At 36.3% G+C, this 24,580-nt stretch overlaps 1 protein-coding gene across 1 annotated transcript in view; it reads left to right on the top strand.

Moving 5' to 3' along the window:
- The window catches only part of MLLT3 (MLLT3 super elongation complex subunit), a 115,058-nt gene extending 91,126 nt beyond the window's left edge, over window positions 1–23,932 (top strand). Inside the window, exons 7-12 of the mRNA XM_081319842.1 lie at window positions 7,573–7,651; window positions 11,551–11,683; window positions 14,397–14,493; window positions 15,822–15,893; window positions 16,388–16,459; window positions 21,097–23,932. Of these exons, the coding sequence (XP_081175968.1) occupies window positions 7,573–7,651; window positions 11,551–11,683; window positions 14,397–14,493; window positions 15,822–15,893; window positions 16,388–16,459; window positions 21,097–21,228 (585 nt within the window). The 3' untranslated portion in view covers window positions 21,229–23,932. The remainder of the gene's footprint in view (window positions 1–7,572; window positions 7,652–11,550; window positions 11,684–14,396; window positions 14,494–15,821; window positions 15,894–16,387; window positions 16,460–21,096) is intronic.
- Window positions 23,933–24,580: the final 648 nt, after the last annotated feature.

Raw genomic sequence — 24,580 nt, 5'->3', positions numbered from 1 at the left:
GCTCCCTTTGAGTGGGAAGCATAAATTTAAATGGGATGGTTATAGTGTGGTGGTTATAGTTTTATTGTTTAAGAAGTAATTTTCAAAGGAATAAGCAAAAAGATAAAGAGATGGAAATGGAGTGTAGAAGTATTCAATATCAGTTCCAGGGGACCATAAATATAATAATATTTGTAAGCATTGTCCTATTTATGAATTTTAGGCATCTGCTGGACTAGATAATTGCTTGATTTGAATAAGCATGGATGCTTTTATACTCTTTCTTCCATGCTTTGTTTCTTTATTTGCTAACAATTATTTCCCAACTTTGTTTCTGTATAAGCGAATCAAAGCATTGCTTGTAACTGATTTTTGAAGGAGCATCTGGTGATTTAAGGTAGAGAAAAAATAAGGTATTGTATTCTTTTGAATGCTTTTGGACTGAGAATTTCATAAGATATCTTTTTTTTTTTTGCAGTATTCCTGAGTGGGGAAAAAATCTTGTCTATGGAATAGAATATTTAATTCAAAAGAAACATTAAAAATATAAAATGCATACTTTGATAAAAAAATGGGTGTGATTCTGAGCTACTCATAAAACTGTAGATGATCTATACATTATAATAGTAGGTTACAAATTAACAGTAAACTAATACTTTGCCTGGTTTTCTGTCATAGAAGAACAAGAAATAACTAAAACTGTGGAGATACTGTATTTCCTTTGTGGAGATATTTCCCTTGTTTTTTCTTGAATAATTTCTAATATCATTATTGTACTTCTATTGAGTTTTTATCTTTATAAGTTGCACAGGGTCACTGAGAGTGAGTTGAGTGGCCATATGCATTTTCTTAAATAAATAATACCATTTGATTTGTTTTTTATTTATTAAACTTATATATCATGTCTATGTTTAATTTAAGATCAATTTTCCAAAATAGGAGAATAGATAAAACTATTGTAAGAAAATCCAAAATGTATTATAAACTAGTTTGGTCTATATTATTTTCCATTTGAACATTTGAAGAACAATAAAATAAAACTTCATGTACTGCCTACTAGTGTGTTCTACCTTCTGAATCGAGGATTGCAAAAATTGAATTAATTATTTGTTAAAAAGCTATTAGACGCTTTAGGGCTTTCTTCAGAAAAGAAGAGAAAATTATTCACCCAACAGTACATTTAAATTTATGGTTCAAACACACTTCTACGTTTAATATTGAAATTTAAACTTTTATGAGTAAACCAAGCCTATAGTTTAATGTAAAGTTCTAAACTGCTAGGAATATTTCTTTTGATCAGGAAATCAATGCTTAAAGAAGAATTGTTCAAAATTTCTTGTTTTGGGGAAGATGAGGAAAAAGCAGTTGCTTGCTTCAAATTGTTCAGATGTTCTATCTTTCTAACAATAAATACTAAAGCCAGAGAACTAACAGTGAGAGATTAAAAGTGTTGCATGTGACAGTTTCTAATAAATATTTTTAATTATATTTCAGTTTCTTATTTTAGCTTCTTATATAAAGGTATCACTCTTGTGGTAGTCATAATCCTTGGTTCTAAAAGCTCTGAATCTATGAAAGTTTTTCTGTGACTAAATTTAAATTTCAGGGGAGGAACATGTTATGGCTAAATATATGTATTCCTGTTTTATTACACGTTGGACTTTCCATAGTTAGACTTTCTAATGTGAGGGCTTCTCTGTTGCCTTCTCTGAATCATATTATAAATAACTGCAAAACAAAGAGGGAAAATATGAGAAATTTATCTAATATCTACCCTTGGGAAATACTTCTCCTTCTATAAATCTATTTAACACATACATTAGGATCTACATCATGGATCCTTTGACTATAGAAGCTAAACTACATATCTAAGTCCACATATTTTTGCTCATAATTTGGAGTAAGGTCCAGCTTATATGTATAGGAGACTTTGCACAGAGATCGTGTTCCATCTTATCAATACAAAAAGTGTTATTGTGTGAGGGAAGTGAAAAAAAAACAACACATGAATCTCCATGTATGTACAAAATGTTGAAATTGCTTGCTTCTTTCAGTCCCAGCTGTGAGAACTACAGATGTCATTTGTCTGAGAGGAACAGATGCTAACTCTACTCTCTCCCCCTTTCTTTGGCACCCTCAGAAAAAGAGAGATGTTCCATTAGTTTGCCTCACAATCTTTTTGATTGTGAGGCAAGCCTTTAAAAAGCTGTAAATCTGCCTTCTCATTACAAAGGGCAACAATAGATTGATTTATGGTAGATGAACAACTGTTGAGCTTATGTAAGCACAATGCATGAAACTGCAACTTAGCACTGAATTTAATGGGGAGGGAACTTTGAATGTATAATTGGATTTATGGCTATAAGTATACTATTTGTATTTCTTCATAAAGTTGAACTAAAATTGTCCATTCAATGTAACTTGAAGCTATAGCCACCTTGTAGAACACTAGTCGCAATACAGAACAAGGTGAACATTGGAGAACTAGAGAACTAGAGATAATCAAACCATAAACGTGTCTCCTTTCATTTTACTGTACACTAAATGGCAGTCTTAAGATTTAAAAACAGATGATTTGTAGCAACTTCACTCTTTCCACTTCTCTTGATAATTCTACAAGAGTCATCGTGGTTGCCACCCTCTGATAAGTGAAGGCAGTGGGTATTGCCCTGTTTGTTCATTCATTCATTTGTGTTCATTTATTCATTCAATTTCTATAACTCAGTCAATGATTCTATGCGGCTTACAATTATAATTTTTGTTTGTGGCTTTCTGATGGAGGAGGCATCAGGAACCTCTCAAGAAAGACCAGCCTCCAGGAACCTTGTCAGCCTTTCCTACCCCACTTTCCTCAGCTAGATTAAACTTATTTCTTGGATGGTGAAAGAAAAAAAAATGTTAAAAAATCATGCCCATGTATCAGTTTTTATTTCTTTATTGGTTTTGTACCAATAATAATGCCTTATTTTTAGTTAAACATTCTTGCCCTTTAGTTCATTTTGCTGCAGAAATAAAACCACTCATTTATTACATTATTTTCAGTTAATAATTGCTGGAAGAAAGTTATAACCTATTCCAGCAATACTTGGCATCTTTTGAGCTGAAAATGATTGTGTTTGTGGCTGATTGCAGCAGTGCTGAAATGGGAGAAAATTTCCCAAATTTCATGCCCTTGAGAGTAGTGGGCCCCTAACTTCTGTGAGTTAGTCCTGTACGCTGAGGTACCTTTATTGAAAAAAAATCTATGATGAAGTGCATCGTTCAATTACAGGTTACAGACACAAAGTAGTAGCAGTATACAGATGAGTAAAGTTGGTGTGTTCTCATGGAATAAAGAATATGTACATGGAAGTAAAGGAATAGATATAATTGTAATTGAAAAAGCTAAAATGGATGTCAGTAAATATGAATTGATGTCATCTAAAAGTTACGTATGTATAAAAGGAATTCATAGATTGCTGATAAGTATGTGACTGGTGATAATGGAAGAACCAGGGATGCATTTTGGAGAAATGGATATGATCTGGGAGAAAATAATAACTGTTAGGTAACATTTATTTATTAGACTTATATGAGTGGTGCTGTGGCCTAGAGGTGGTGCTCTCGCCGCACAATCAGGAGGCTTTGAGTTCAATCCTAGATAGCGGCAGATCTCTCCCTCCCTCCCCCCCCCCTCTCTCTCTCTCTGAGCAATGAGTAATTGTCTGCTGCAAACTCAGGTAAGCATCAGGAAGGGCATCTGGCCAGTAAATGCTCTGAAACATCCTGCCCCCAGAGGTGAAGAAAGCCCCCAGTCTCTTCACCTTCTGCAAAGGGATTAAAACTTGACTCTGCGGCCTTGCATGGGGTAGGAGGCACAGACAACCACGGGGCTGGCTAGTTAGTGCCTTTAGAGCCCCCCTCCCCCATTTGTAATAATCCAACATTAAATGGCCATTTTAGGATTTTTTCCCCTTTTGATATTTTACACAGTGTTTTATTTATTGGTCATATTATAATGTACACTACTTAGAGCCTCTCATTCCGGGAGATGGGCGGTTTAGAAATATGAAATATAAATAAATAAACAGTAAGACCAAGGGGAACAAGTACCCGATCCATCATCTGCGTCCATTGATCTCCATGCTCCAACTTTTTATTTGTATTTTGTTTCAATTTGTTTTTTGGGCAAGCAGGCCCTCCTTCTCACAATAACCAACCCCCAAACCTTCTTCCACTCTAACACACACACACACACATGCACACCACCCTGCTTTCACATGGGCCAGTGGGGGGGGATGGTCTGATACCCAGTCAGGCAAAGACCTCTACCAACCTACCCTTATCTCTCACTTGAGGGCAGCAGGCAAGTCTAACCAAACCTACACCATACACCAGCCACCAACTTATTAAAAAGTCTGCCAGTCCTGATTTTAGCAGTCTGGATGACGTCATACAGGATAGTCATTAAACACATCTGCCCTGAGATCTCCAGCACAGTGTCAGTCCTGGTCCACCTTAGTCTACATAGAAAGGAGCTGCCAAAGTGGGCAGTGTAACACCTGGCCAATTAAGGGGCAGCTGAAGAACCAGCTCTCATTCTTATCGCCGCTGGTCACCTGGCCATCTAACTTCTCAGCTTCCCCGGGGGCTCCTGCTGCCTGACTGCCACTGCCACTTCACACTGCCATCCCATGCCAGGCCATCTGATTTGCCGTGAACAGTTAGATAAGAAATAATTCAGTAATTCAGGGGTCTTTGGGAGGACCAGTAGAGGCCATGGGAAGGCAGGGTGTTGCGAGCAAATATGTGCTATGGATTGTGGTGGGCAAGGGCTGCTCGGGAAATATGTACTCTTGTATTAGGCTCCTCTGCAAAAAGGCAGCAGGGACTTTGTGGGAAATCAGCTGACAGTAATGTCCCAAATGGTGATCACGTGACATCAATCACTGCAACATCATGGAGCAGGGGGGGAATCAAACTGCCAGCTCAGGGACCAAACGCATCACCAGGAAACTGCGCCCACCCCATGGCTGGCAATGGGGAAAAAGCTCCGATACGTCGCGTGTCGTCACATGATGTCGCAAGTTTGACACGTCTGTCATAGAGTGAAGCTTTATGCTAGGCTGGGCTGCACAGATTGGAGTTTTGCGCTTCAGTGGGATATTCGGGAAAGTACAAATGTGAGAAAGTTTATTGTACATTTGTGGATTTAGAAAATGTACAGGTAGTCCCTGACTTATGACATTCACTTAGTGACCAGTCAAAGCTTCTCTGAGGATCTCTCTGGGGGTACTTACAACCCAGTTCCAAAGTTCTGACAGCCTCCTACCCCCACAATCACGACTGCATTTCAGGTGCTTAGTAACCAGCCCACATTTATTGCCACTTGCAGCTTTCTATGGTCATATGACTTTTTTTACAATGGTTTTATCAAAAACTGACATTATTTTCAGTTTTCAGCAATACTGGCTTATAAGAAACCATTGGTTTGCTTAACAGTCACAATGTTTGCTTAACAACTACCGTGGGCACGTAACAATCACTGCAAACAAGGTTTAAAATGGGGTTGTTCACATGGGTGACTTGCATCACAGCTGTCATGATTTACAACCATGATGGGCAGACTCCATTATAGTCGTAAGTCGAGTATTACCTATGATAAAGTGAATGGCTTTACTTAAGAAACAAGTTGCATGAATGTGGTCCTGAAGGTTGATTGTTGAATATGCCAAGAGCAAAATACGATCGAAGAAAAGCATCCATGAGAATAAACGGATTGTTTATCTAGTGATTCAACATTGATCAGGAAATAAGGGAAAGATATGTTGATGTCACTTTGGTGGTTTGCTATATTGATAAATGTGTAAGAAATGCTTGCAGTGATGCTTGAAATGCAGTGATCGGAGATGGGGTTTGCTCCAAACTTAAATGATTTGCAAATGTTAGATTGTGCGATACAACTAGTATTATGGATCTGAAAATTAATGTATCAAAAACTAATGTGGTTGCAGTTGATAGAAAAGATATAATGGTATAGGTTTCCTATGAAAGGTTTAGAAAAAGTTCTAGACCCTATGATTCTAGTAGATGAATTCATGTGTTTTGATAGAATGCTTACTGAGCATGGGGAAACGGAGAAACTTTTAATACAAATGCTGTTAGAAAAGAAGAGAATATGTGTGGTTGTTGCGAGGAATTGAGGCTTACCAAGAGATGCTAAAATGTGTGTGCTCTTGCCCGTTTGTTATGGAACTGAGAGTTGGACATATCAAGAGAAACAAAAATAAAGTTGAATGCAATGGTGAATGCCTAAGAAATGTGTGGTAGAACAAGAGATAGGTTCAAGAATGAAAGAGTTCTAAATGAATGTAGGCTGAAAACAAAAGTGAAAGACTAGTAGAAAAGAAGCAAATAAATACATGAAAAAGAAATGAGAGGAAAAAGGAGGACCAAGAAACTTGGGACTGGATAGAGTTGATAAAATCCTCAGAAGGAGAGACGTGGGAATTTTAAAGGACAAAAATCAGTGCTTGAATGTGGTAAAAGCAAGTGAAAGTTTAATTAGACTGGTTTTCTTTCTGTTATCTCTTACCTGTAAGTTCTTTTGACTTGTTATCTCTCTTTTCCTCACTTTCCATAATATTGTTTCCTCTGAACATTAACAGCATGGCAGATTTGTATATATGATTGTACACAATGGATTTGTGGAATACCCACAGTACAATGCAATTCAGTATATATACCTACAATATGTAAGAATTATCCTCACACCACCTATTTAGTATGAAACAGTTTTAAATCTGCTCGCTATTTTCATTGTAGCCAATCAGGTCCTTTACGGTCTCCAGTCTTTATTCTCTACTCTGATTGGAAGCAGGTCACCATAAATACACCTGGAGTACCTTAACCCTAGCGCAACAAATAAAGATCACAAGGCTACCATAAAGGGTTCTGCAGATTTTTCCTTCTAAACTTCTTCCCTGTATTTCAGAAAACCTGACAGCATCCTGAGCATTTTTCTTGAGGAACAAAAAACTGCTGCAATGACTTGTTATGGGCCCTACTTCTATGCCCTAGTCTTCCCTCTGGTTAAGTTAAGCATCTTCATGCACAATCTGTTAAGATTATGATAAAGTTGTTTGATAGCTTTGGGAATAATGTTCTTAATATACAACCTTAAGGAAAATATAGGCCTTTTCCTGTGTCATGGTTTCTCATTTGTTCTACAGTTCTTTCTACAATCATTCTACATGTTTAACAGCTCTCTCCCACTGGGTATTGTCCAGATAAACTGGCTGGAGGATTTTCAGCAAATGTAACTTATGGAAGGCTGGTGTGGCCTTACTAAATCAAGTTCGCTGATAATTTGATTAAAAGGATAACCAGAGTATATGGGATGAAAAAAGAAAGCTTGCCCACAGTGGATAATGTCTTATTCCATTGTGAAAACACATGAAAGTGTAGTGTGTTCTTTACTTCCTTTCATCTGTTGCAAAGTAAATGTGACCATCCATCTTTGTATTTTGTTTCTGTTTGTTTTTTGAGCAAGCGGATGAACTAATTTTGTATTTTTATTTTCTCTTGACTTCGCCACGTTCTCTCCTTTCCAAGTCTGAGCAACCCAGCCCCGCAAGTTCAAGTTCCAGCTCTAGCTCCAGTTTCACACCGTCTCAGAACAACCGGCAGCAAGGTAACATTTTTTTTAAAAAAGGAGGGTGGGGGTCAGGTGCTTGGGCATGCAGCAAAAAGGATAGATTGCATTTTTACTTTTAAAAAAAAGATGAATTGTGGCCCTACTAGGGATAGCTCTAAGAACCTTTGTCCTCTCATTTTATCTATGCAAAATAGGTTTGGCTATCAATGAATCATATATACAAGTAGTCCTTGATGTAGAATCATTCATTTGGTGACCATCAAAGTTACAACAATACTGAAAAAGTGACTTATGGCCCGTTCTTGCACGTAGGACTGTCATGTCATCCTCATGCTCATGTGATCAAAATTTGAGGGCTTGGCAATGGGTATGTAGTTACAACAGTTGCAGCATCTGGGGTCATGTGCTCACCATTTGCAATTTTCCCAGCCAGCTTCTGATAAGCAAAGTCAGTGGGGGAAAGCTGGCTTCACATAACAATTGTGTGATTCACTTATCGACTGCAGTAATTCGTTTAATGAACAAGATTGTAAAATCAAGCACAACTCACCTAACCACCTGGCTTAGCCACAAAAATTCTGATCCCAGGTATGATCGATAGTCCAGGGCTACCTATAAGAGCTTGATTTCTCACTAGGGATTTGAATTCTGTTCCTCCCACTCCTCGGCTAATCCTAGCATCACTGTGCTGTGATAAATCCTAAGTCATTTAAGTTTTATTTGTTAACATCTGAAATAGCTATATTTTAGTCAGCATTATACCTTTCTTCAGAAATGAAACAACTGCATTTCTAGTTACTTCAGATAACTAATCAGGCTATAACCCAATAGACGATAACAACAGCATAGCTGCAGAAACAAATGACCTTTTCAAATTAAAAAGTTCTTTATTTATTTATTTGGTTTGTTTGTGGCCCATCTCATTTCGAAGTGACTTTGGGTGGTTTATAGCATTAAAAAGCCTTAAAACTATAAAAGGTAAATATTTCTAAAATGATAAAAACAGAATTACAATCAAAAATAAAATTATATTAAAAGATGGGGGGAAAGGGAGCAGGGGTGCGAGATGGGATTGCCCCTTAATTTATCAACCACCTCTAGTGTGATACTTCCCTGTTGGGGCCCCAAGCCATCTGGTCTTGAAGCCCTTTCGGAAGATCAGAAGGGTGGGAGCCGATCTCATTTCAGAAGGATAAGATGTGCCAAAGGGCAGGAACCACGGAATAGAAGGCCTTCTCCTGGACTCTGCCAGCCAAAACTCCTTGACTGACGGGGCCCGCAGAATGCCTTCTCTGCTGGTACTGGGGGCGGGGGGGGGCAGTCCCATTGGAGTGAGATGGTCCCTCAAGTAACCTGGACCCATGCCATGCAGGGCTTTAAAGGCAATAACTATCACCTTGAATTTAAAAAGTAGTCCCTCCAAGGTCTATCAGTCTTACATTTCGCAGAAATAAGTAGTAGTAAACCAAAGAATCTGGAACTTGTAATGTTTTTAAAAAAATCATTTATTTTAAAACGGAACAAATAGATTTCTTAACCTCTTTTGACTTTTGACTTTGGAGTTCTCAGGAAGTTAGGATTTAGATGTGCAAAAGCATATTTTTGCATATTTAGATATGCAAAAACATATTATAGTTTCTATTTAAATAGCTGTAGGAGTTCCCATTGTGTCATTGTTAATAGTAAATAGCACAATGTCATGAATCTAGTTTCTCAGAAGAGCAAAGAAAAATTAATTTAAAATCCTAAAAGCATTCAGCTCTTTCATCAGTTGAGATTTCTAAGTTTCTTCAGACATTTTTTTCCTGCAATGATTATAAGAAAATTCTTCCTTTGCCAACATATCAAAATATGTACAACTTCCATGACAGTATCACAAACTATTGTATTATTATGTACACAATAATATGAAGTCATAGCTGCCGGCTCTTTAGCTGTTGTTAGCTGTCACATGCATCAAGTTCTTCCCAAGAACGTAAGATGTCATAATGTATCAGCAATGTTTGGATCCAAGCAGTGTGACTTTTTATAATTGATAGATGGAAATTTTGTCAATGCACAGGTTTATGCCGTAATCATTCAACTTTTTAAATCTTGATACTTTGTGATCTTCTCCAATTCTCTGCCTTTTATTCTGCTATCTTATTTATTCTGATATAAACAAGAAATTTAAAAAGGGTTGAGTTGGCAGAGGATCGTTATTGTGGGGAAAGTAGAAGGAGGAAAATATTAAGTACGTTCACTGCTGACTTATAAAAAATAAAAAGAATAAAGGTGGGATATAAATGAAGAAGTAAATAACCACATGGAAACAAAATAAAACAGCCTATCTTTCTTTTAAGCAGAGACACCCTTGGAAATGAATGAAATCAAGATTAAGCTAAATTGTTAGTACCGTTACTTGAAAATTCTTGCTTCATTCACACATTGCATTAAGCCACTATTTATTTTAAACATTATTTGTTAAACAACTCTTTGTGGTTTAGCCTCAATGGCTGCTAAACAAACACAAAAAATTATGGCTTACTGCAAAGTATAAAATTGACTAATGACTATGATGCCAGTCCATTAAGACATGACCTATTTTGAGTTATCAGAAACAAATTCCTTATACAGCTTTTATAAGCCACATTAAAAAAATAGTTTTGGAAGGTGGCATGCAGTTTTTAATACTTTCTTAATGAAAAACTACAGCCTTAGTTTGGATTATAATTTCTGTTTAACACTATGGACACACATAACTGGAATTTATCCTGTTTCTGTAGTGTATTTTAACAATTATTATGATTGTGCAGGAAACCCTGATTGTGATTATTTTATATATTTAAAATGTGCTTTCTTAGTGCTTCTTTATTTTAGCTATTTTGAACATTGTGGAAAGAAAGATAAATTAATTAATCCATTTCTCTTCAAACCATATAGATCTTTTGCCTTTCTGAATTAATTAATAAAACAATTAGTAATTCAACAGCAACAGCCCCTCTTTATTTTGGCGTAGAGCAGCATATCAAATTGTAATTAATAATACCACTAATAATGATGTGAAGAATTAAACTATTCTGTTTTTAGTGGCAGAATTATTTTTAGATCTTTAGTTCAAAAATTAGCTCAAAAGATTGTTTTCTTCTTGCTGCCCAACTTCTAAGCAGATTAAATCAGTTTCCTTCTGGAAACTAATGCTTCTATGTAAACGTCTTTAATGTTATTAAAATATGTTCACATTTTAAGTATCTAATTGTGGAACTTTTATTTAATACAGCTTCATTAGTGTAGGAGGCCTAGGGTCCCCTATCCAGTTCTTGGATAAAAATAGGTCTCTTCTATTGGAATTGACACACTTTATACATATGAGCATGCAAAAAGCTGGCTTGACCTGATATTGACCTTAGACTAAAGAAGACAGCTATATTCTAAGTAGATCAAAAACAGGCAGACAAAGAATGCCTTGGCTAGAGCAACTTGTAATCACAGTGATTTATTAGACTATGACTTTCAATACACGGATTAGTCTAGCAAAATGTACTGTTACTGTGGCCTCTTTAGATTTTTTTCAGCATAAGATACCTTTAAGGGTCTTTTACAGCATCTTATTTTGCTTTGTTTTGTTTTAAAGATTCATTTGGGTCTGTAGAATGCCAAGTTGCTTTACTTAACATTCCAAGGGGCTTATTCTGCAAACACTTAAAACACTAATCTCCTTGTTGACAGAAATAATCCAGTTTTAAGTCAACTGGTCCTTGAATAAATTTACTTTTGTTTAAGCATTTGCTTCGTAAGCTCCCCCAAGCAGTGCATCTTTTGTTTAATGATCAGATCTTCCTTTCTCCTTTCTTAAAAATTTTGTTAGGACTTGTTTTATTATAAAGCTAACCATAAATAGGCTTCATGTGAATTCCTATTGTTGAATTGTGTCCCTTTTTGTTTTTATTCACTAGGTCCTTTGAGGTCTATAATGAAAGATCTGCATTCTGATGATAATGAAGATGAATCTGATGAAGCAGATGAGAATGACAATGACTCTGAGATGGAAAGACCTATAAATACTCACGGTGGAAGTAGAGTGCGCAGGTTAGGAATTAGAAAAATAAATTCCAGATAATTTGACAGCCTAAAGCAAGCCAAAGATAGTAAAGAGATTTTTTTTTAGATTTTGAGATAAGGCAGAAATATTTAATAGATTCATTAAAACACTGCATATTAAAAAGAAAGCAATATGCAGGGATTTAAGAAAATTTTAGACATTTTAAGAAAGAATCTGGGAGGTTGTTTTAAAAGCTCAGCATGCCAAGAAAGATGAGTAAAATCTCCTTCTCTCTCTCTCTCTCTCTCTCTCTCTCTCTCTCTCTCTCTCTCTCTCCCCCCCCCCCCCCCGTCTCTCTCTCTCTCTTGTGTGTGCATTGTGCTTTTCATTCGTTAGGCCATATACAGTGAATTTAAGAAGTCAGCTTTAACAATGGCTAATTGGAAGTTTGTATCTTAGGAAAGGACGTTAAATTATCAGTTATAAGATGGGAACGTCTGGCTTTGTGAAAGTACTTGTGGAAAACTTTGAAGCTGTTTTTGATTGCCAACTTAAATACTGAGTATAATGTGACTGCAAAAGGGGGGGAAAGGCAAACATGGTTTTGAACTGCATTAAATGAAATGTAATTTCCACTTCATGAGATGTAATAGTTCCATTCCATTCTCCACTTCACTACTATATTCAGTTCTCTGTTCCACAATTTCAGTACAGTTCAGAGAAATTGGGACAGATGTAAAAAAAAGCACAGTGAGGATCAACCGGGGAACTGCAAATTAAGTCCCATATGGAGAGACTAAAGAAAGTTTTAGCTTTCAGAAAAACAACAACTAAAAAGCAGTATAGTCAGGTTAAAATATGTGATGTCATATAAGAAGGCCATGACCGATTTTTTGTCATCCCAAAGATCAGGATACGTAACAATGGTCTTGGTTATGGAAAATAGACTTATTTGAAGGAGTGCGTAGATCAGACATGTCAAACTCGCGACGTAGCGGAGCTTTTCCCCCATTGCCGGCAATGGGGTAGGCGCAGTTTTGTTGTGATGCATCTGGCCTGTGGGCTGGCAGTTTGACACCTCTGGCGTAGATGGTGACTTCCTAAGAGATAAAGTGGTTTGACTGTGAAAGAAATTATCTTTGTGGGATCCCCTTGACTCGGCACACATTTTTCAAGGATGTTTTAATTTTGATTCGTGCCAAAGCAAGGGATTAAACTTCAAGACATAAGTGGCCAGAAATCTATGAAATTAATATTTTTTTGCCCTAGTGTGCTTCACATAGTTACGTTACACTGCACTTGCTATTTTATTGTTTCCCTGATTTGAAAATATTCTTTTTGAATTCCCTCCAATACAGTTCCTCCACCACTGTCTCTCCATGATAAAAACAATATTTGTGTGTTCCTTAAGTCAGGAGTCCCCAACCCCACCAAGCTGCAGCCTGGTACCAGGCTATGGCCTGTTAGAATCGGGCTGCGCAAGTGGTGGGCAAGTGTTTTAGCTTCAGAATAAGGTCGTTTCCCCAAACCCATCATTCATTCTTTTTAGAATGCTATGGAGAATGTAGTATTTCCACCACCCTTACCTTCTGCAAAATACCTCCTGTCAAGCGCAGGAAATCAGGAATCCAGGCAGTTCAAATGAATATAAAAGGTTATTGCAAGCTACTGCTCTACAGGAATCTGAACTACTAATGGTCAAAGCAAATCGGCAATAGATAAAAGTCAATGGAGATCAAGATGGGCTGGACTTAGATCTCTTGCGGGCATGAAGGGACTCAAGACTGATGAGGCATTTGACTCCTACCTTGGATTCAGCCTGGTCATCTCCTACACCCTCATCTTTTTGCAGAACTATCTTCTGATCAAACTGCAATGAAACTTGACTTTGTTGGATGCAAGGGACAAATGTCCGTCTGACATTCCTCTCAAATAATGGACATATCCATAGCATCCAAAACAGTCCAGACAGGACACCTCCCAAGAAATCCTCCATCCAGAAATTGAATTTATTTTATTTTCAGCAATTTGTATAGCAAATGAGTCAAATTAAAGGATTTGTGTAAATTTCTTTCATTTTATGGTAATGACAAATTGTATCATTTGGTATTGTTGTTGTTGCATAAATGAAGAAAATGCTGATGTAGGTGCTTTAATGGACATTTGGAGAGAACAAATCCCTCTGCCTTGAATCAGAGTTTCAATGTGTATCTTACGCACATTTGGTATAATTTATTTAATTCAAATTGCCATACCAGAATATATAATATATCGAGCATATTAAACTTAATTCCTTTAAGTTGATTCTTACGTCTGGTATCTTAATACAGGGGTCCCCAACCGTCGGGCAGTGTCCTATTTGGAACAAAGCTGCTTGAGTGGCGGGCTGGAATGCTCACGTGTGCAAGCAGCTCAACTTGTGTGAGCGGTGGGCCAGTGTATGTGCACACATGTGCAGGTCAACTTGCACAAGTTGAGCTATGCGCATGCGCACCAGCGCGCCACTCGTGCAGCACAGTTCCCCTTCCTCCCCCCAGCCGGGCTGCCAAGGTGCAAAGATTGGGACCTCTGTCTTAGTATGCTGTCAGTAATGTCAAACTCTAGCCATGACAGATAAGATGTGGTAGTCTTAAAAATATAATATAGAGTTTTCGTAATCTGTAGTAAATTAGGAACACTTGAATTTTTTATTTGTGTATTTACCAAAATCTACCTGCTGCTTACCTTTTCACTCCTCTACTGTTTTTGTTTTTTGCTCAGGGTTAGTTTAAGTGATGGAAGTGACAGTGATAGCAGTTCTGCTTCTTCACCTCTACACCATGATCCTCCACCTTTATTAAAAACCAACAATAACCAGGTATTGTGTTTTGGCATAAGCACAGCAGTCTCTGTTGTTTAATTTTTCCAGTAAACATTTTTTATTTTCCTAACTTTGTGAGCCTTCTTTAGTTTTATAAATGATTAGTGTTAATTAGTCCTGAATCTTTCCAGGTTGTGCAGATCTTACTGAATTTGCTTTGTGCTGTTATAACCCAAAATATTTTCTGTAAAAAAATATTCCAAATATTTGTGTAATGATACATTTATTTTTTAGTTTGAGATGCATAACATTTATTTCCCCTATAAGTGAGCAGCACCCGATTTTATGATCATTTTTGCCACAATTGTTAAGCAAATCACTGCAGTTATTAAGTAAATCGTGTATTCATTAAACAAATCTATTGACTTTGCTTGTCAGAAGCCATCTGGAAAGATCACAAATGGTGTTCACATGATCCTGGGACAATGTAACTATCATAAATAAATACATATTGATTGCCATGCACCCAAATTTTGATCAATGACTATGGGGATGCTGTGATGGTTGTAAGTGCAAGTATCAGTTCTAAGGATCACCTGTACTTCCCAGTATAAAATGATCTGTGACTCAGTTATTACAAATCAGTCATATTTTTAATTTCATTGGAAATTAGCTCAAATTATTACTTTTTAACATAACCGAAAGTCAGGAAATGACACTTTTTCAAGTAATGTCATATGCATACATGAAACAATGTAGGCAGCAACAATTTGTTGTTATTTTCTGTTACTTAGATTTTGTTATTGTCTGGCTACTTCAAAAGTCTCTGTATTCTTGACACTTATTAAGTACTGTGTTAAAGTTATTGATTTAACTTGATTAGACAAATGAATACTTGTAGATCAATGCTCAAGTAGATTCAATGCTCACTGAAACTGTTCTGGAAATGGTAGGTCCCTGCTCGTAGAAGAACTATATGTAAAACAGAGACTTCAACATATGGATATAATTCTAGTATTGTAGAAGTTTAGAAACAAAATTCAAGTACCGTGATCTATTTAAAAGCTAATATGGCACATTTATCTGTAAATAAATTGAAGAGTTGGTACTAGACACAGCATATTACTAAATCATTACTGAAAGTTCTTCCACTAGTATTGATTTAGTTGATAATTCCAAAATCTTTTCTGATGTTCAGATTTGTTTATAATTAATTTGTTGCTTTATTTTCTGGTTTAAACTACTCTTAAGGTATATAACATGAGATATAGATAGGATATATAAATTGACTTTAAACCTGCCTGCAGAACAAAGGCATCTGGCCACCATAGTTTAAAACTTCAGTTTTAAATTTGTAATGTCCTTATTTACTCTTCATTTTGTAGATTCTGGAAGTAAAGAGTCCTATAAAACAAAGTAAATCTGAAAAACAGATAAAGAATGGTGATTGTGATAAGGTAAATAGAAAACAAATCTTTAAATCGTGCTTCTATAGTTTAGAATCTAAATTTAGCCAAAAAAGTTAATTGAAATCAACACCTACATAAAAGTGTAAATTTGTACATACTTCTATATGTAAATGGCATGTGACTTAGTTAAATATTTCTTAATTTTTTTTTAAATCCCATTTATATCCCGCCCTTCTCCGAAGACTCAGGGCGGCTTACAATTTAAGCACAAACAAATGTGCTTAGCAATAGCCTTCATTCTATGTATATGCCTGCTTATTAGGGCTTTCGCGCCCCCCCCCAGCGGCATTATTACAAAGTCAGCTTATTGCCCCCAACAATCTGGGTCCTAATTATTCCTTTAGCATTTTGTATTACATGTACTGTACATTGTTTATTATGTTGGTGAGATCGTATAACATTGCAAATATTTGTGAGCAAAACTATGAAGTTTCATAAACTGACAAACTGTCTTATTTGCTTTAATCTGTAATTATTTTCAGGCATATCTTGATGAATTAGTTGAGCTTCACAGAAGGTTAATGACTCTAAGAGAAAGACATATACTGCAACAGGTGAGGACTTCTATATCTTTTAAACTGTTTTCCAAAACTAAAATTTTATTAAAAGAACGAAATATTAGTGTCTCACCATTTTTTATAACCTATTCAGTCCTACAAAAGCATACTTCACACTGAAATGAATTTCCTGAATGTTAAAATTATAACCAAACATTCAGAAGCTGTTAAATGAATTCACATAATTCAGATTTCAATTTAGTTCTGCAATACTGAAATTTGAATTAGTTAATTTCACTTATTTATGGACTTTGTGCACTACTACTTTGGTGTGGTTCAACAGGAAAACAATTCTTTTTTCACAGAAATTTAGTGCTTCACTATGAAAATTTAAAAATACAGAATGTTCTGCACTTAACACTGCTTAGAGTATTGACTTCTATAACAACAACAACAATAATAATAATAATAATAAACATTCCCCAGTATAATATGTATTCATTCTCTCTGCCTTTATCCTACATACACACACCCAAATATAAATGACATGATCTACAAAAGCAATTATTTATCTGTTTGTTCATTGCAAAGTCTTGCTTCTTTTTTGTTGGTGAGTGTTGCAATTTAGGTTCATGTCCATCTTCAATTATGGAACTGCAGTAACTGCCTGGCTTCAGGCCAGTTGCTCTTTCTAAGCCCAATCTACTATTTGAGGACCTTCATATAAGGTAGTGAGCTGAGGATATACACTAAATGACATATATAGCTTTTCCTTCATACTATTTATTTATTTGTTTATTTATTTAAAACTCGTAAGTCAGGCATGTCAAACTGCTGGCCCACAGGCCAGATGCGTCATGCCAATACCGTGCCCACCCCACCGCCGGCAATGGGGAAAAAGTCCCGATCCATCGTGCAACATCACGTGACATCACGAGTTTGACATGCCTGCTCTAAGTCTTTAAGTTCTTGATTGATCACGTGGTGAAGCTACATGCAATCTCACTTGATGATTCTCTGCAGGCTGACTTTTTCTGAAAGCAGTGCTCAGCTGGACCAATTAATATGAGTGTGTAGGCTTCAGATTTGAGAAATCTGATTAGTCATAATGCTTCAAAGCCCATGACTAACTCACCCTGAGTGTTGTGGTAATGATAGGCTTATTGTCACGATAACATATTAACTTTAGCTGATCCCTAAATCAGAAAATGATGCACTTCTATTTCAGATTTTAACTCACTTGGTAACTTATCATTTAAATGGCAGATTATCAAACATCAATATATCTTATAATCAATGCTAACCCTTCCCAGTGTTTATTTATTAAATTTGTGTTCAGCTCATCTCACTATTGAAACTACTCTAGGTGCCAATATGAAGAGAGAGAAAATGTATGTTGTTTATTTATTTATTCATTTATATCCTGACTTTATTTATTTTTTAATAAATAAGGAGGTAAACATTTTTTTAATTTTTATTATTCATAAATAATTTATTGATTTGTATCCCATCTTTGGGGAACACGATGGCTCAGTGATTAAAGATGCCAGGCTTGTTGGCTGGAAAGTTGACAGTCGAGGTTTGAGAACTGAGAACCATGTGACGTGATAAGATCCTGTTACCTGCCCCAGCACCTGCCCAACTAGCAGTCCAAAAGTATGCAAATGGGAGTAGATAAATAGTTACCACTTTGGTACTCCTCGGCATGTATCAAGGTGGCCACATGACCATAGAAAATGTCTTTGGACAATATGGGCTCTCTTTACCATTCCTTTTATCCTATCTTTTTATTATTTTTACAAATAACTGAAGGTAGTGAGCATATACAACCACCTTCCTCCTTCTATTTTTCCTCACAACAACAATCCTGTGAGGTGGATTGGTCTGAGAAAGAGTGACAGGCCCAAGGTCACCCAGTTGGCTTTGACGGTTAATGCGGGACTAGAACCCATGGTCTCCTGGTTTCTAGCCTGGTGCCTTAACCACTAGACCAGACTGGCTTTACATTTAGATTTACCAGACAATTTTTTCCTATTCTTAGACGCTTGAAAGAAAATCATTTGTAGCTAAAATGCTAAAACCAGTCCTTCTCTGTACATTCTGTTATAGAAGCATTTACATTGCTGCTGCCAGATTGACTGCAGTGAAATTAAAGGGAAACCAGAGCTATATATTAAACAACAAAGTGCAGTTTATTTCATCAAAAACAAATAAAACTCTCTTAGACTTTGCATCCTAAATCTTCAGCTGAATTATTTTTAATGTCATTTTAAAACTGATAACCTGAAATCTTGCCAGCCATTATCTTATTTCCTCCCAAAATATTTCTTAATAAAGAATACAAGTGCCAATATAAAAATCTGGTTTCCTTTGGCAGGTAGTCAGGAAAAGCCCTCAGGTTTACTGGCTGTATTCTTGAGCTATATATACCTCTGTTAAATGTGAATATTCATCCGACTCAGTTGTGATATTGGGACTATATTTCCAAGAGGCCCTTACGAAAAGCAGGATTCCCAATGTTCATGCTGTTTTTATTTAGGAGCTTAAAAAGGATAGATAGTAATCAAAACCAAATCGAGGTTTCATTTCTCATCCCTCTAAAGAGTACTGCATTGCTTAAAAATACATCTGTTAACACTTCCTAACAGCTTTTGAATTCCTTAAATTTATTATCAAGGGAGTTAATGGAAAGGCTTGTTTTGGCAGAGTATCACAGAAAGGCATATCAAATATAGATCATTCTTTAAAAAAAATATACTTCTGAAAGTTTTTTCTAGAAATCTTCCTGGGCTGGTTTATTAGCTGGGGTTAAATGAAGCATATTTTAGAATTACATTCCTAACTCATTACTTCGACACAAGCTGTGGAGTGTTGGAGCCAAAGTTACTATATAAAACAGTATGGCAGAAATAAATGAATGTCTACTTTAAACATGGTGCTTCTCAGCAGGCTGACATTTAATTTTTAGCAATGCTATATGTTTCACATTGTGGACTGGTTAAACATTTCATTAGCTCTTGCTGATCTGGAACTACATGGGTGGAAATATATAGACTTAATACTACAGAGTTCCAGGTTATTCAGTTGGGCTATCTCACTAGAATTCCTTGCTTGCTTCTTGCTCATTTAATAGTATAGCTCTTAATATTTCTGTGTCTTTCAGTTCAAAATGTTCTAAGGTTTTGCTATTCCTTAAGTACCAAAAGCATATATAGGTAGTTCTCAACGTACGACCACAATTCAGCCCCAAATTTATATTGCTAAGTGAGACAGTTAAGTGATTTTTGCCCCATTTTACAATCTTGCTACAGATGTTAAGTGAATCACTGCAGTTGTTAAGTTAGTAACACAGTTGCTAAGTGAATCCGGCTTCCCCGTTAATTTTACTTGTCAGAAGGTCACAAAAGGTGATCACATGACTCCGGAACATGTGCAACCATCATAAATATGAGTCAGTTGCCAAGCGTCTGAATTTTGATCATATGACCACGGGGATGCTGCAATGGTTGTGTGAAAAATGTATCATAAGTCACTTTTTCAATGCCGTTGTAATTTCAAACCGTCACTAAATGAAATGTTGTAAGTCGAGGACTACCTGTACTTTTATTTTATTTATAGTATGGCTGCTTGCTTGGATATAATGATTGGAGAAACACCCAGTAAATAGCATTTGCGCATTTCATATCATGTTTCCCACTGCCTTATACGTTGATATATAGTGTATGCAAATTAAACTGTATTAGATTGTTAGGAATAGTTCTAGTAATTCATAGGCAGAGCATGTGCTTTGCATGTAAAGGTAAAGGTTCCCCCGCACATGCGTGCTAGTCGTTTCCAACTCTAGGGGCCGGTGCTCATCTCCGTTTCAAAGCCAAAGAGCCAGCGCTTGTCCAAGGACGTCTCCGTGGTCATGTGGCCGGCATGACTAGACGCCAAAGGTGTATGGAACGCTGTTACCTTCCCACCGTAGTGGTCCCTATTTTTCTACTTGCATTTTTACGTGCTATCGAACTGCTAGGTGGGCAGAAGCTGGGACGAGTAACAGGCGCTCACTCTGTTACGCAGCACTCGGGATTCGACCCGCCAAACTGCCGACCTTCTGATCGACAAGCTCAGTGTCCTAACCCACTGAGCCACCGCATCCCTGCTTTGCATGTACAGGATGCATAATCTAGGTTGTTTTTAATCCCAGTTGAAAGTTTTTGAATAGAAGAGGAAGAAAAGGCCTCTAGATGAAACTTTAAGAATGCTAAACCCACTTGAAATAATATAATTGTCATCTCCAATACATTTGAACATCACTATTCAGAAAAGGTTTCAGTAGATCATAGTAAATTATGTTATATGTGAGACATTTTCATGTCAGCAAGTAGCCGAATCAAGCAAAATCATAATTGAGAATTGCCAAATAAGAGCTGCTAGTCAGTTTGCTACTTCGTTTCTCCAATTTGTAGGATACGTGCCTGGAAAGATTGGTAGCACTCTACAAACAGTCTGCCTGATTTAAGAGAAATAAACAATAAAAACTAAGAAAGGTTACAACAAGCATGAGGCTATGGTTGGCATTCATTTTATCATGCTCGGGGCCATGGGCAAAGAAACAATTTGGTGCTCTATTTTATCTGAAAAATCTTACGGATGAGACGATCAGAAGTGTTTAAACTTAACCTTTTGTTTTTGTTTTTGAATGACAGATTGTAAATCTTATAGAAGAAACAGGACATTTTCACATCACAAACACTACCTTTGACTTTGATCTTTGCTCACTGGACAAAACCACAGTTAGAAAATTACAGAGTTACCTGGAAACATCTGGAGCGTCCTGAGGACATCAGTTGTAGCTGCATCAAAAACTGCTGTTGTTTGTTTTTTTAATCTGAAAAAATAATAATAAAACATTCAGAATGATGCAGCCAGGGTGCGAAAACCCCAACAGCTCTCTTCAGCTTTATTTTTTATTTTATTTTTTGTTAAAGCCAGTTCATCATCTCTTGATAAAGGAGAAGAAAAATGACAAGCCTCAGCGAATTGCTCTTCTCACCAAGGAAATGCTCTGGAAGAGTTAGCCTGGATAGCCTTGAAAAAAAAACACTTAATGAATGTGTATGGTATCATGTGTCTCTCTCTGTGGTACTCCAGGCCACAAGATAAATGCATGTTCAACACACTGCCTTATTACATAACTGATCTATTTATTACTGCATATGCATATTCTGACGTCCTTGAGGGAATTGACACTACCAGACACTACAATGTCCTGTGTCTCACAGATGCTCCTTGGATCCAGCACACCACCGTCACAGGTCTTCTGACCTTACTCTTGCTTTGATGCCACTTTGTCTCGACCTTTTTGCCAGTACGGTGTGAAAACCCCCTGCATTGTTTGGTTTCAATGTCTGTGGTTCCCGAAAATAAGATATTAGTTGTGGGGTAAGGCATAAAAATCTCCTATCCATCTTTTTTAAAAATAATAATAATAATAATAATAATGATGATGATGCTCAGTCTACTGCCGCAGGATTACCCAGTTTATCATTAACATGTTCATTCTGGACCATATGTAACAAAACAAAACAAGATTCTCACCTACTTCCTATAGTCAGTAAATGAGTAGAACTTTTATTAAGGGGGGAAAAAAACCCTCAAATGTACCAATATGCTATCCCCATTCAGAATTGCTTTCCCGTCAATATTTTTGCATCTGTTTTAAGATTATTTTAGAAACAAGCGTAACTTTACAAGGAGACGTTTGCCATAAGAGGAATACCAGTTCAGTTTTCACAGCATAGAAGGTCTTTGATTTGGAACTGTTTATGGCCAACATGCTGAAAATTATTTCTAAATTTCATTACTTGTATGCATCATACTTCACATTCAGTTGTAATAGGGCTCTTAAGTGAATTTACTGGTTAATCAGATTAATGTCAGTTGCATAATTAATACATACTACGCTTGAATGTGAATAAATGAGTTGTAAACCTCTCCCCCACCCCCATCCTTTCTTTTTTAAAATAATAATAATAATACATTCGTGTGTGTATTGCTCTGGGGACGACCTGAAAACTTCCTTCCATTTTTTCCCCCAGAGATGATTGGACTTCTTCCTAAACAGTATCTGTCATACCATTTTAAATTTTTTAATGGTAAACCGATGTCTTTAAAAAAAACAGCCACCCAATAGAAACACCTTTCTTTTAGTAGAAATTATCTACTAAACATCACTGCCCTAATTTTCAGAAGTATTTTTTTTAATCTTGAACAAAAGTGATTTCATAAAACAAAGTGAAACTCCATTTAAAGAAAGAGGGCAGAATAGAGGCCTTCTCTTACTGAAGCCATTAAAGTAGGGATTTCAAGTGATATCCTGATAGAAGATGTTGCTTAAGGACTACTTTTAGATCTGAAGGATTTGTTAGCCTTTTCAAAATAAGCTGTGCTTGAAAGCCTGTTGTATTTCCAATTGCTGCTTAGTTACCAGATTGTCATCTGTTGCTACAGAATCATCCTGCAGAAACATCTAATGGATTTCCTTGTTCTATGCGCACAGTATGTTGCAGTATGAAAAATTAAGTTTGTAATAAGGTTATTTCTTCATAATCAAATGGGAATTCTTAACGCTGTTTCTTTAAGTCCAAAGAAATTATTTCCTTTTGTGTGTATGTATTTGTGTGAATGTGTTTTTTTAATTATTTTTAAATTAAGATATTTGACCTAAACTACGGAAGTCTATCTTAGGCTTTCAAAAGAACAAGTGTACTTTTCTTCAGTAATGTTATGACTCTTATTGATGATTGGCATGAAACATACTTGAAGTGTTATGTTCTTTTTTAAGTCCAGCTGTTCAATGTGCAATTGTTGGGATGGGAGGTTTTTGAAATCTTTTGACATCAGGCATATGATGTGATCTTGGAGCGTGGCGGGAGATGTTTGAGTGGGGGTTTTTTACATTTTTGTTAGCATTTTTATATGAAATGTTTGAAAATCTAAAGGCTGTCTTTCAACTTTTTTTAACAGTGCACATTCAACACGATTCATTTCAATTGAGCACAAAATGTGTGCTTTGCGGGTGGGGTCAATGTTGACTTTTCTAACTAAATTTTGTGGCAAAAACTCTTGAGAGATTGTTGGAAGGAGCACAGGCCAACATAACTTTGACTATATATTGGACATGTGTTTTTTTCTTTGTTTTTAAAAAGGCAAAGTCCTTTGAGCCACAAAAAATAGTAGCTGATGTACAGAATTTGTGGGGGTGGAGGGGTTAACTATGTAAAGGGAATATTACTGAAATTACAGTAGACTGTTAACTCTGACTTGCATGTAGCTCATCAGTCATCCTTATAAAATGTTAGTTCTCTAGTTTGATGAGAATGAGGATGGAATAAACACATTTCAGCTGCATTTGTGTATTGAAAGTGAAGAGTGTTTTCCACAAAATTCTGGTAGAATAAGAGCTGGTAAGTGGTGTCTTTTTTAAAAAAACAATTTACTTTAGTTATTTTGTATGCTGAAACAAAATAAATTCTTTTTCAATTAATTTCAAATAGTCCTATTTTCTGGCAAAGAATGCAATCTCAGCTGCATGGAAGATTGATTGTTTAGAGTTGGTAAAATGATATAGCACAAGATCTAACTTTATGACAATTGTATTATATTCTTATAATGTTTCATCTGAACCAGAACTCAGAATCTGTATTAAAACCACTATGTCTCCTTTGTACTATTTTGACCTTTTCTAATGAACATAAGAATGTGTTTTCACAGGTTTATTAATATGCAATCTTGATTGTCAAATCAAGCTATGGAACCAGAGTTGATGGGGTAGGTGTGGATATTGTGTTCATGGCTTAGACGTCTCAAATTTAAATAGCCAGTTTGGTACCCTTCACAACTGGGATGGAAATTCCAAAAATTGCACATCTGAAAAGCATCGGTATAGAGACAGCTGAGGGGCAAAATGTAATATTCATCTGTGTAATATCAAACCTACCTATATTACCACCACCTTATTACAATAATAATTAGTTATTGGGTGTGTAATTGCACTAGTGCAGAACTTTGGTGATATCAAAACATAAGGATCGTACATACAAGTCATAAAGATGTGAGTCCTTTGAGGTGTAATTTCTGCTTATTTATATAGTACACATTACGGTCCTCTGAAAACATCCTTCAGAAGTT

The sequence above is a fragment of the Vipera berus genome, assembly GCF_964194415.1.
Source record: "Vipera berus genome assembly, chromosome: 2".
NCBI lineage: Eukaryota > Metazoa > Chordata > Lepidosauria > Squamata > Viperidae > Vipera > Vipera berus.
This window is presented reverse-complemented; position numbering and strand designations above follow the sequence as displayed.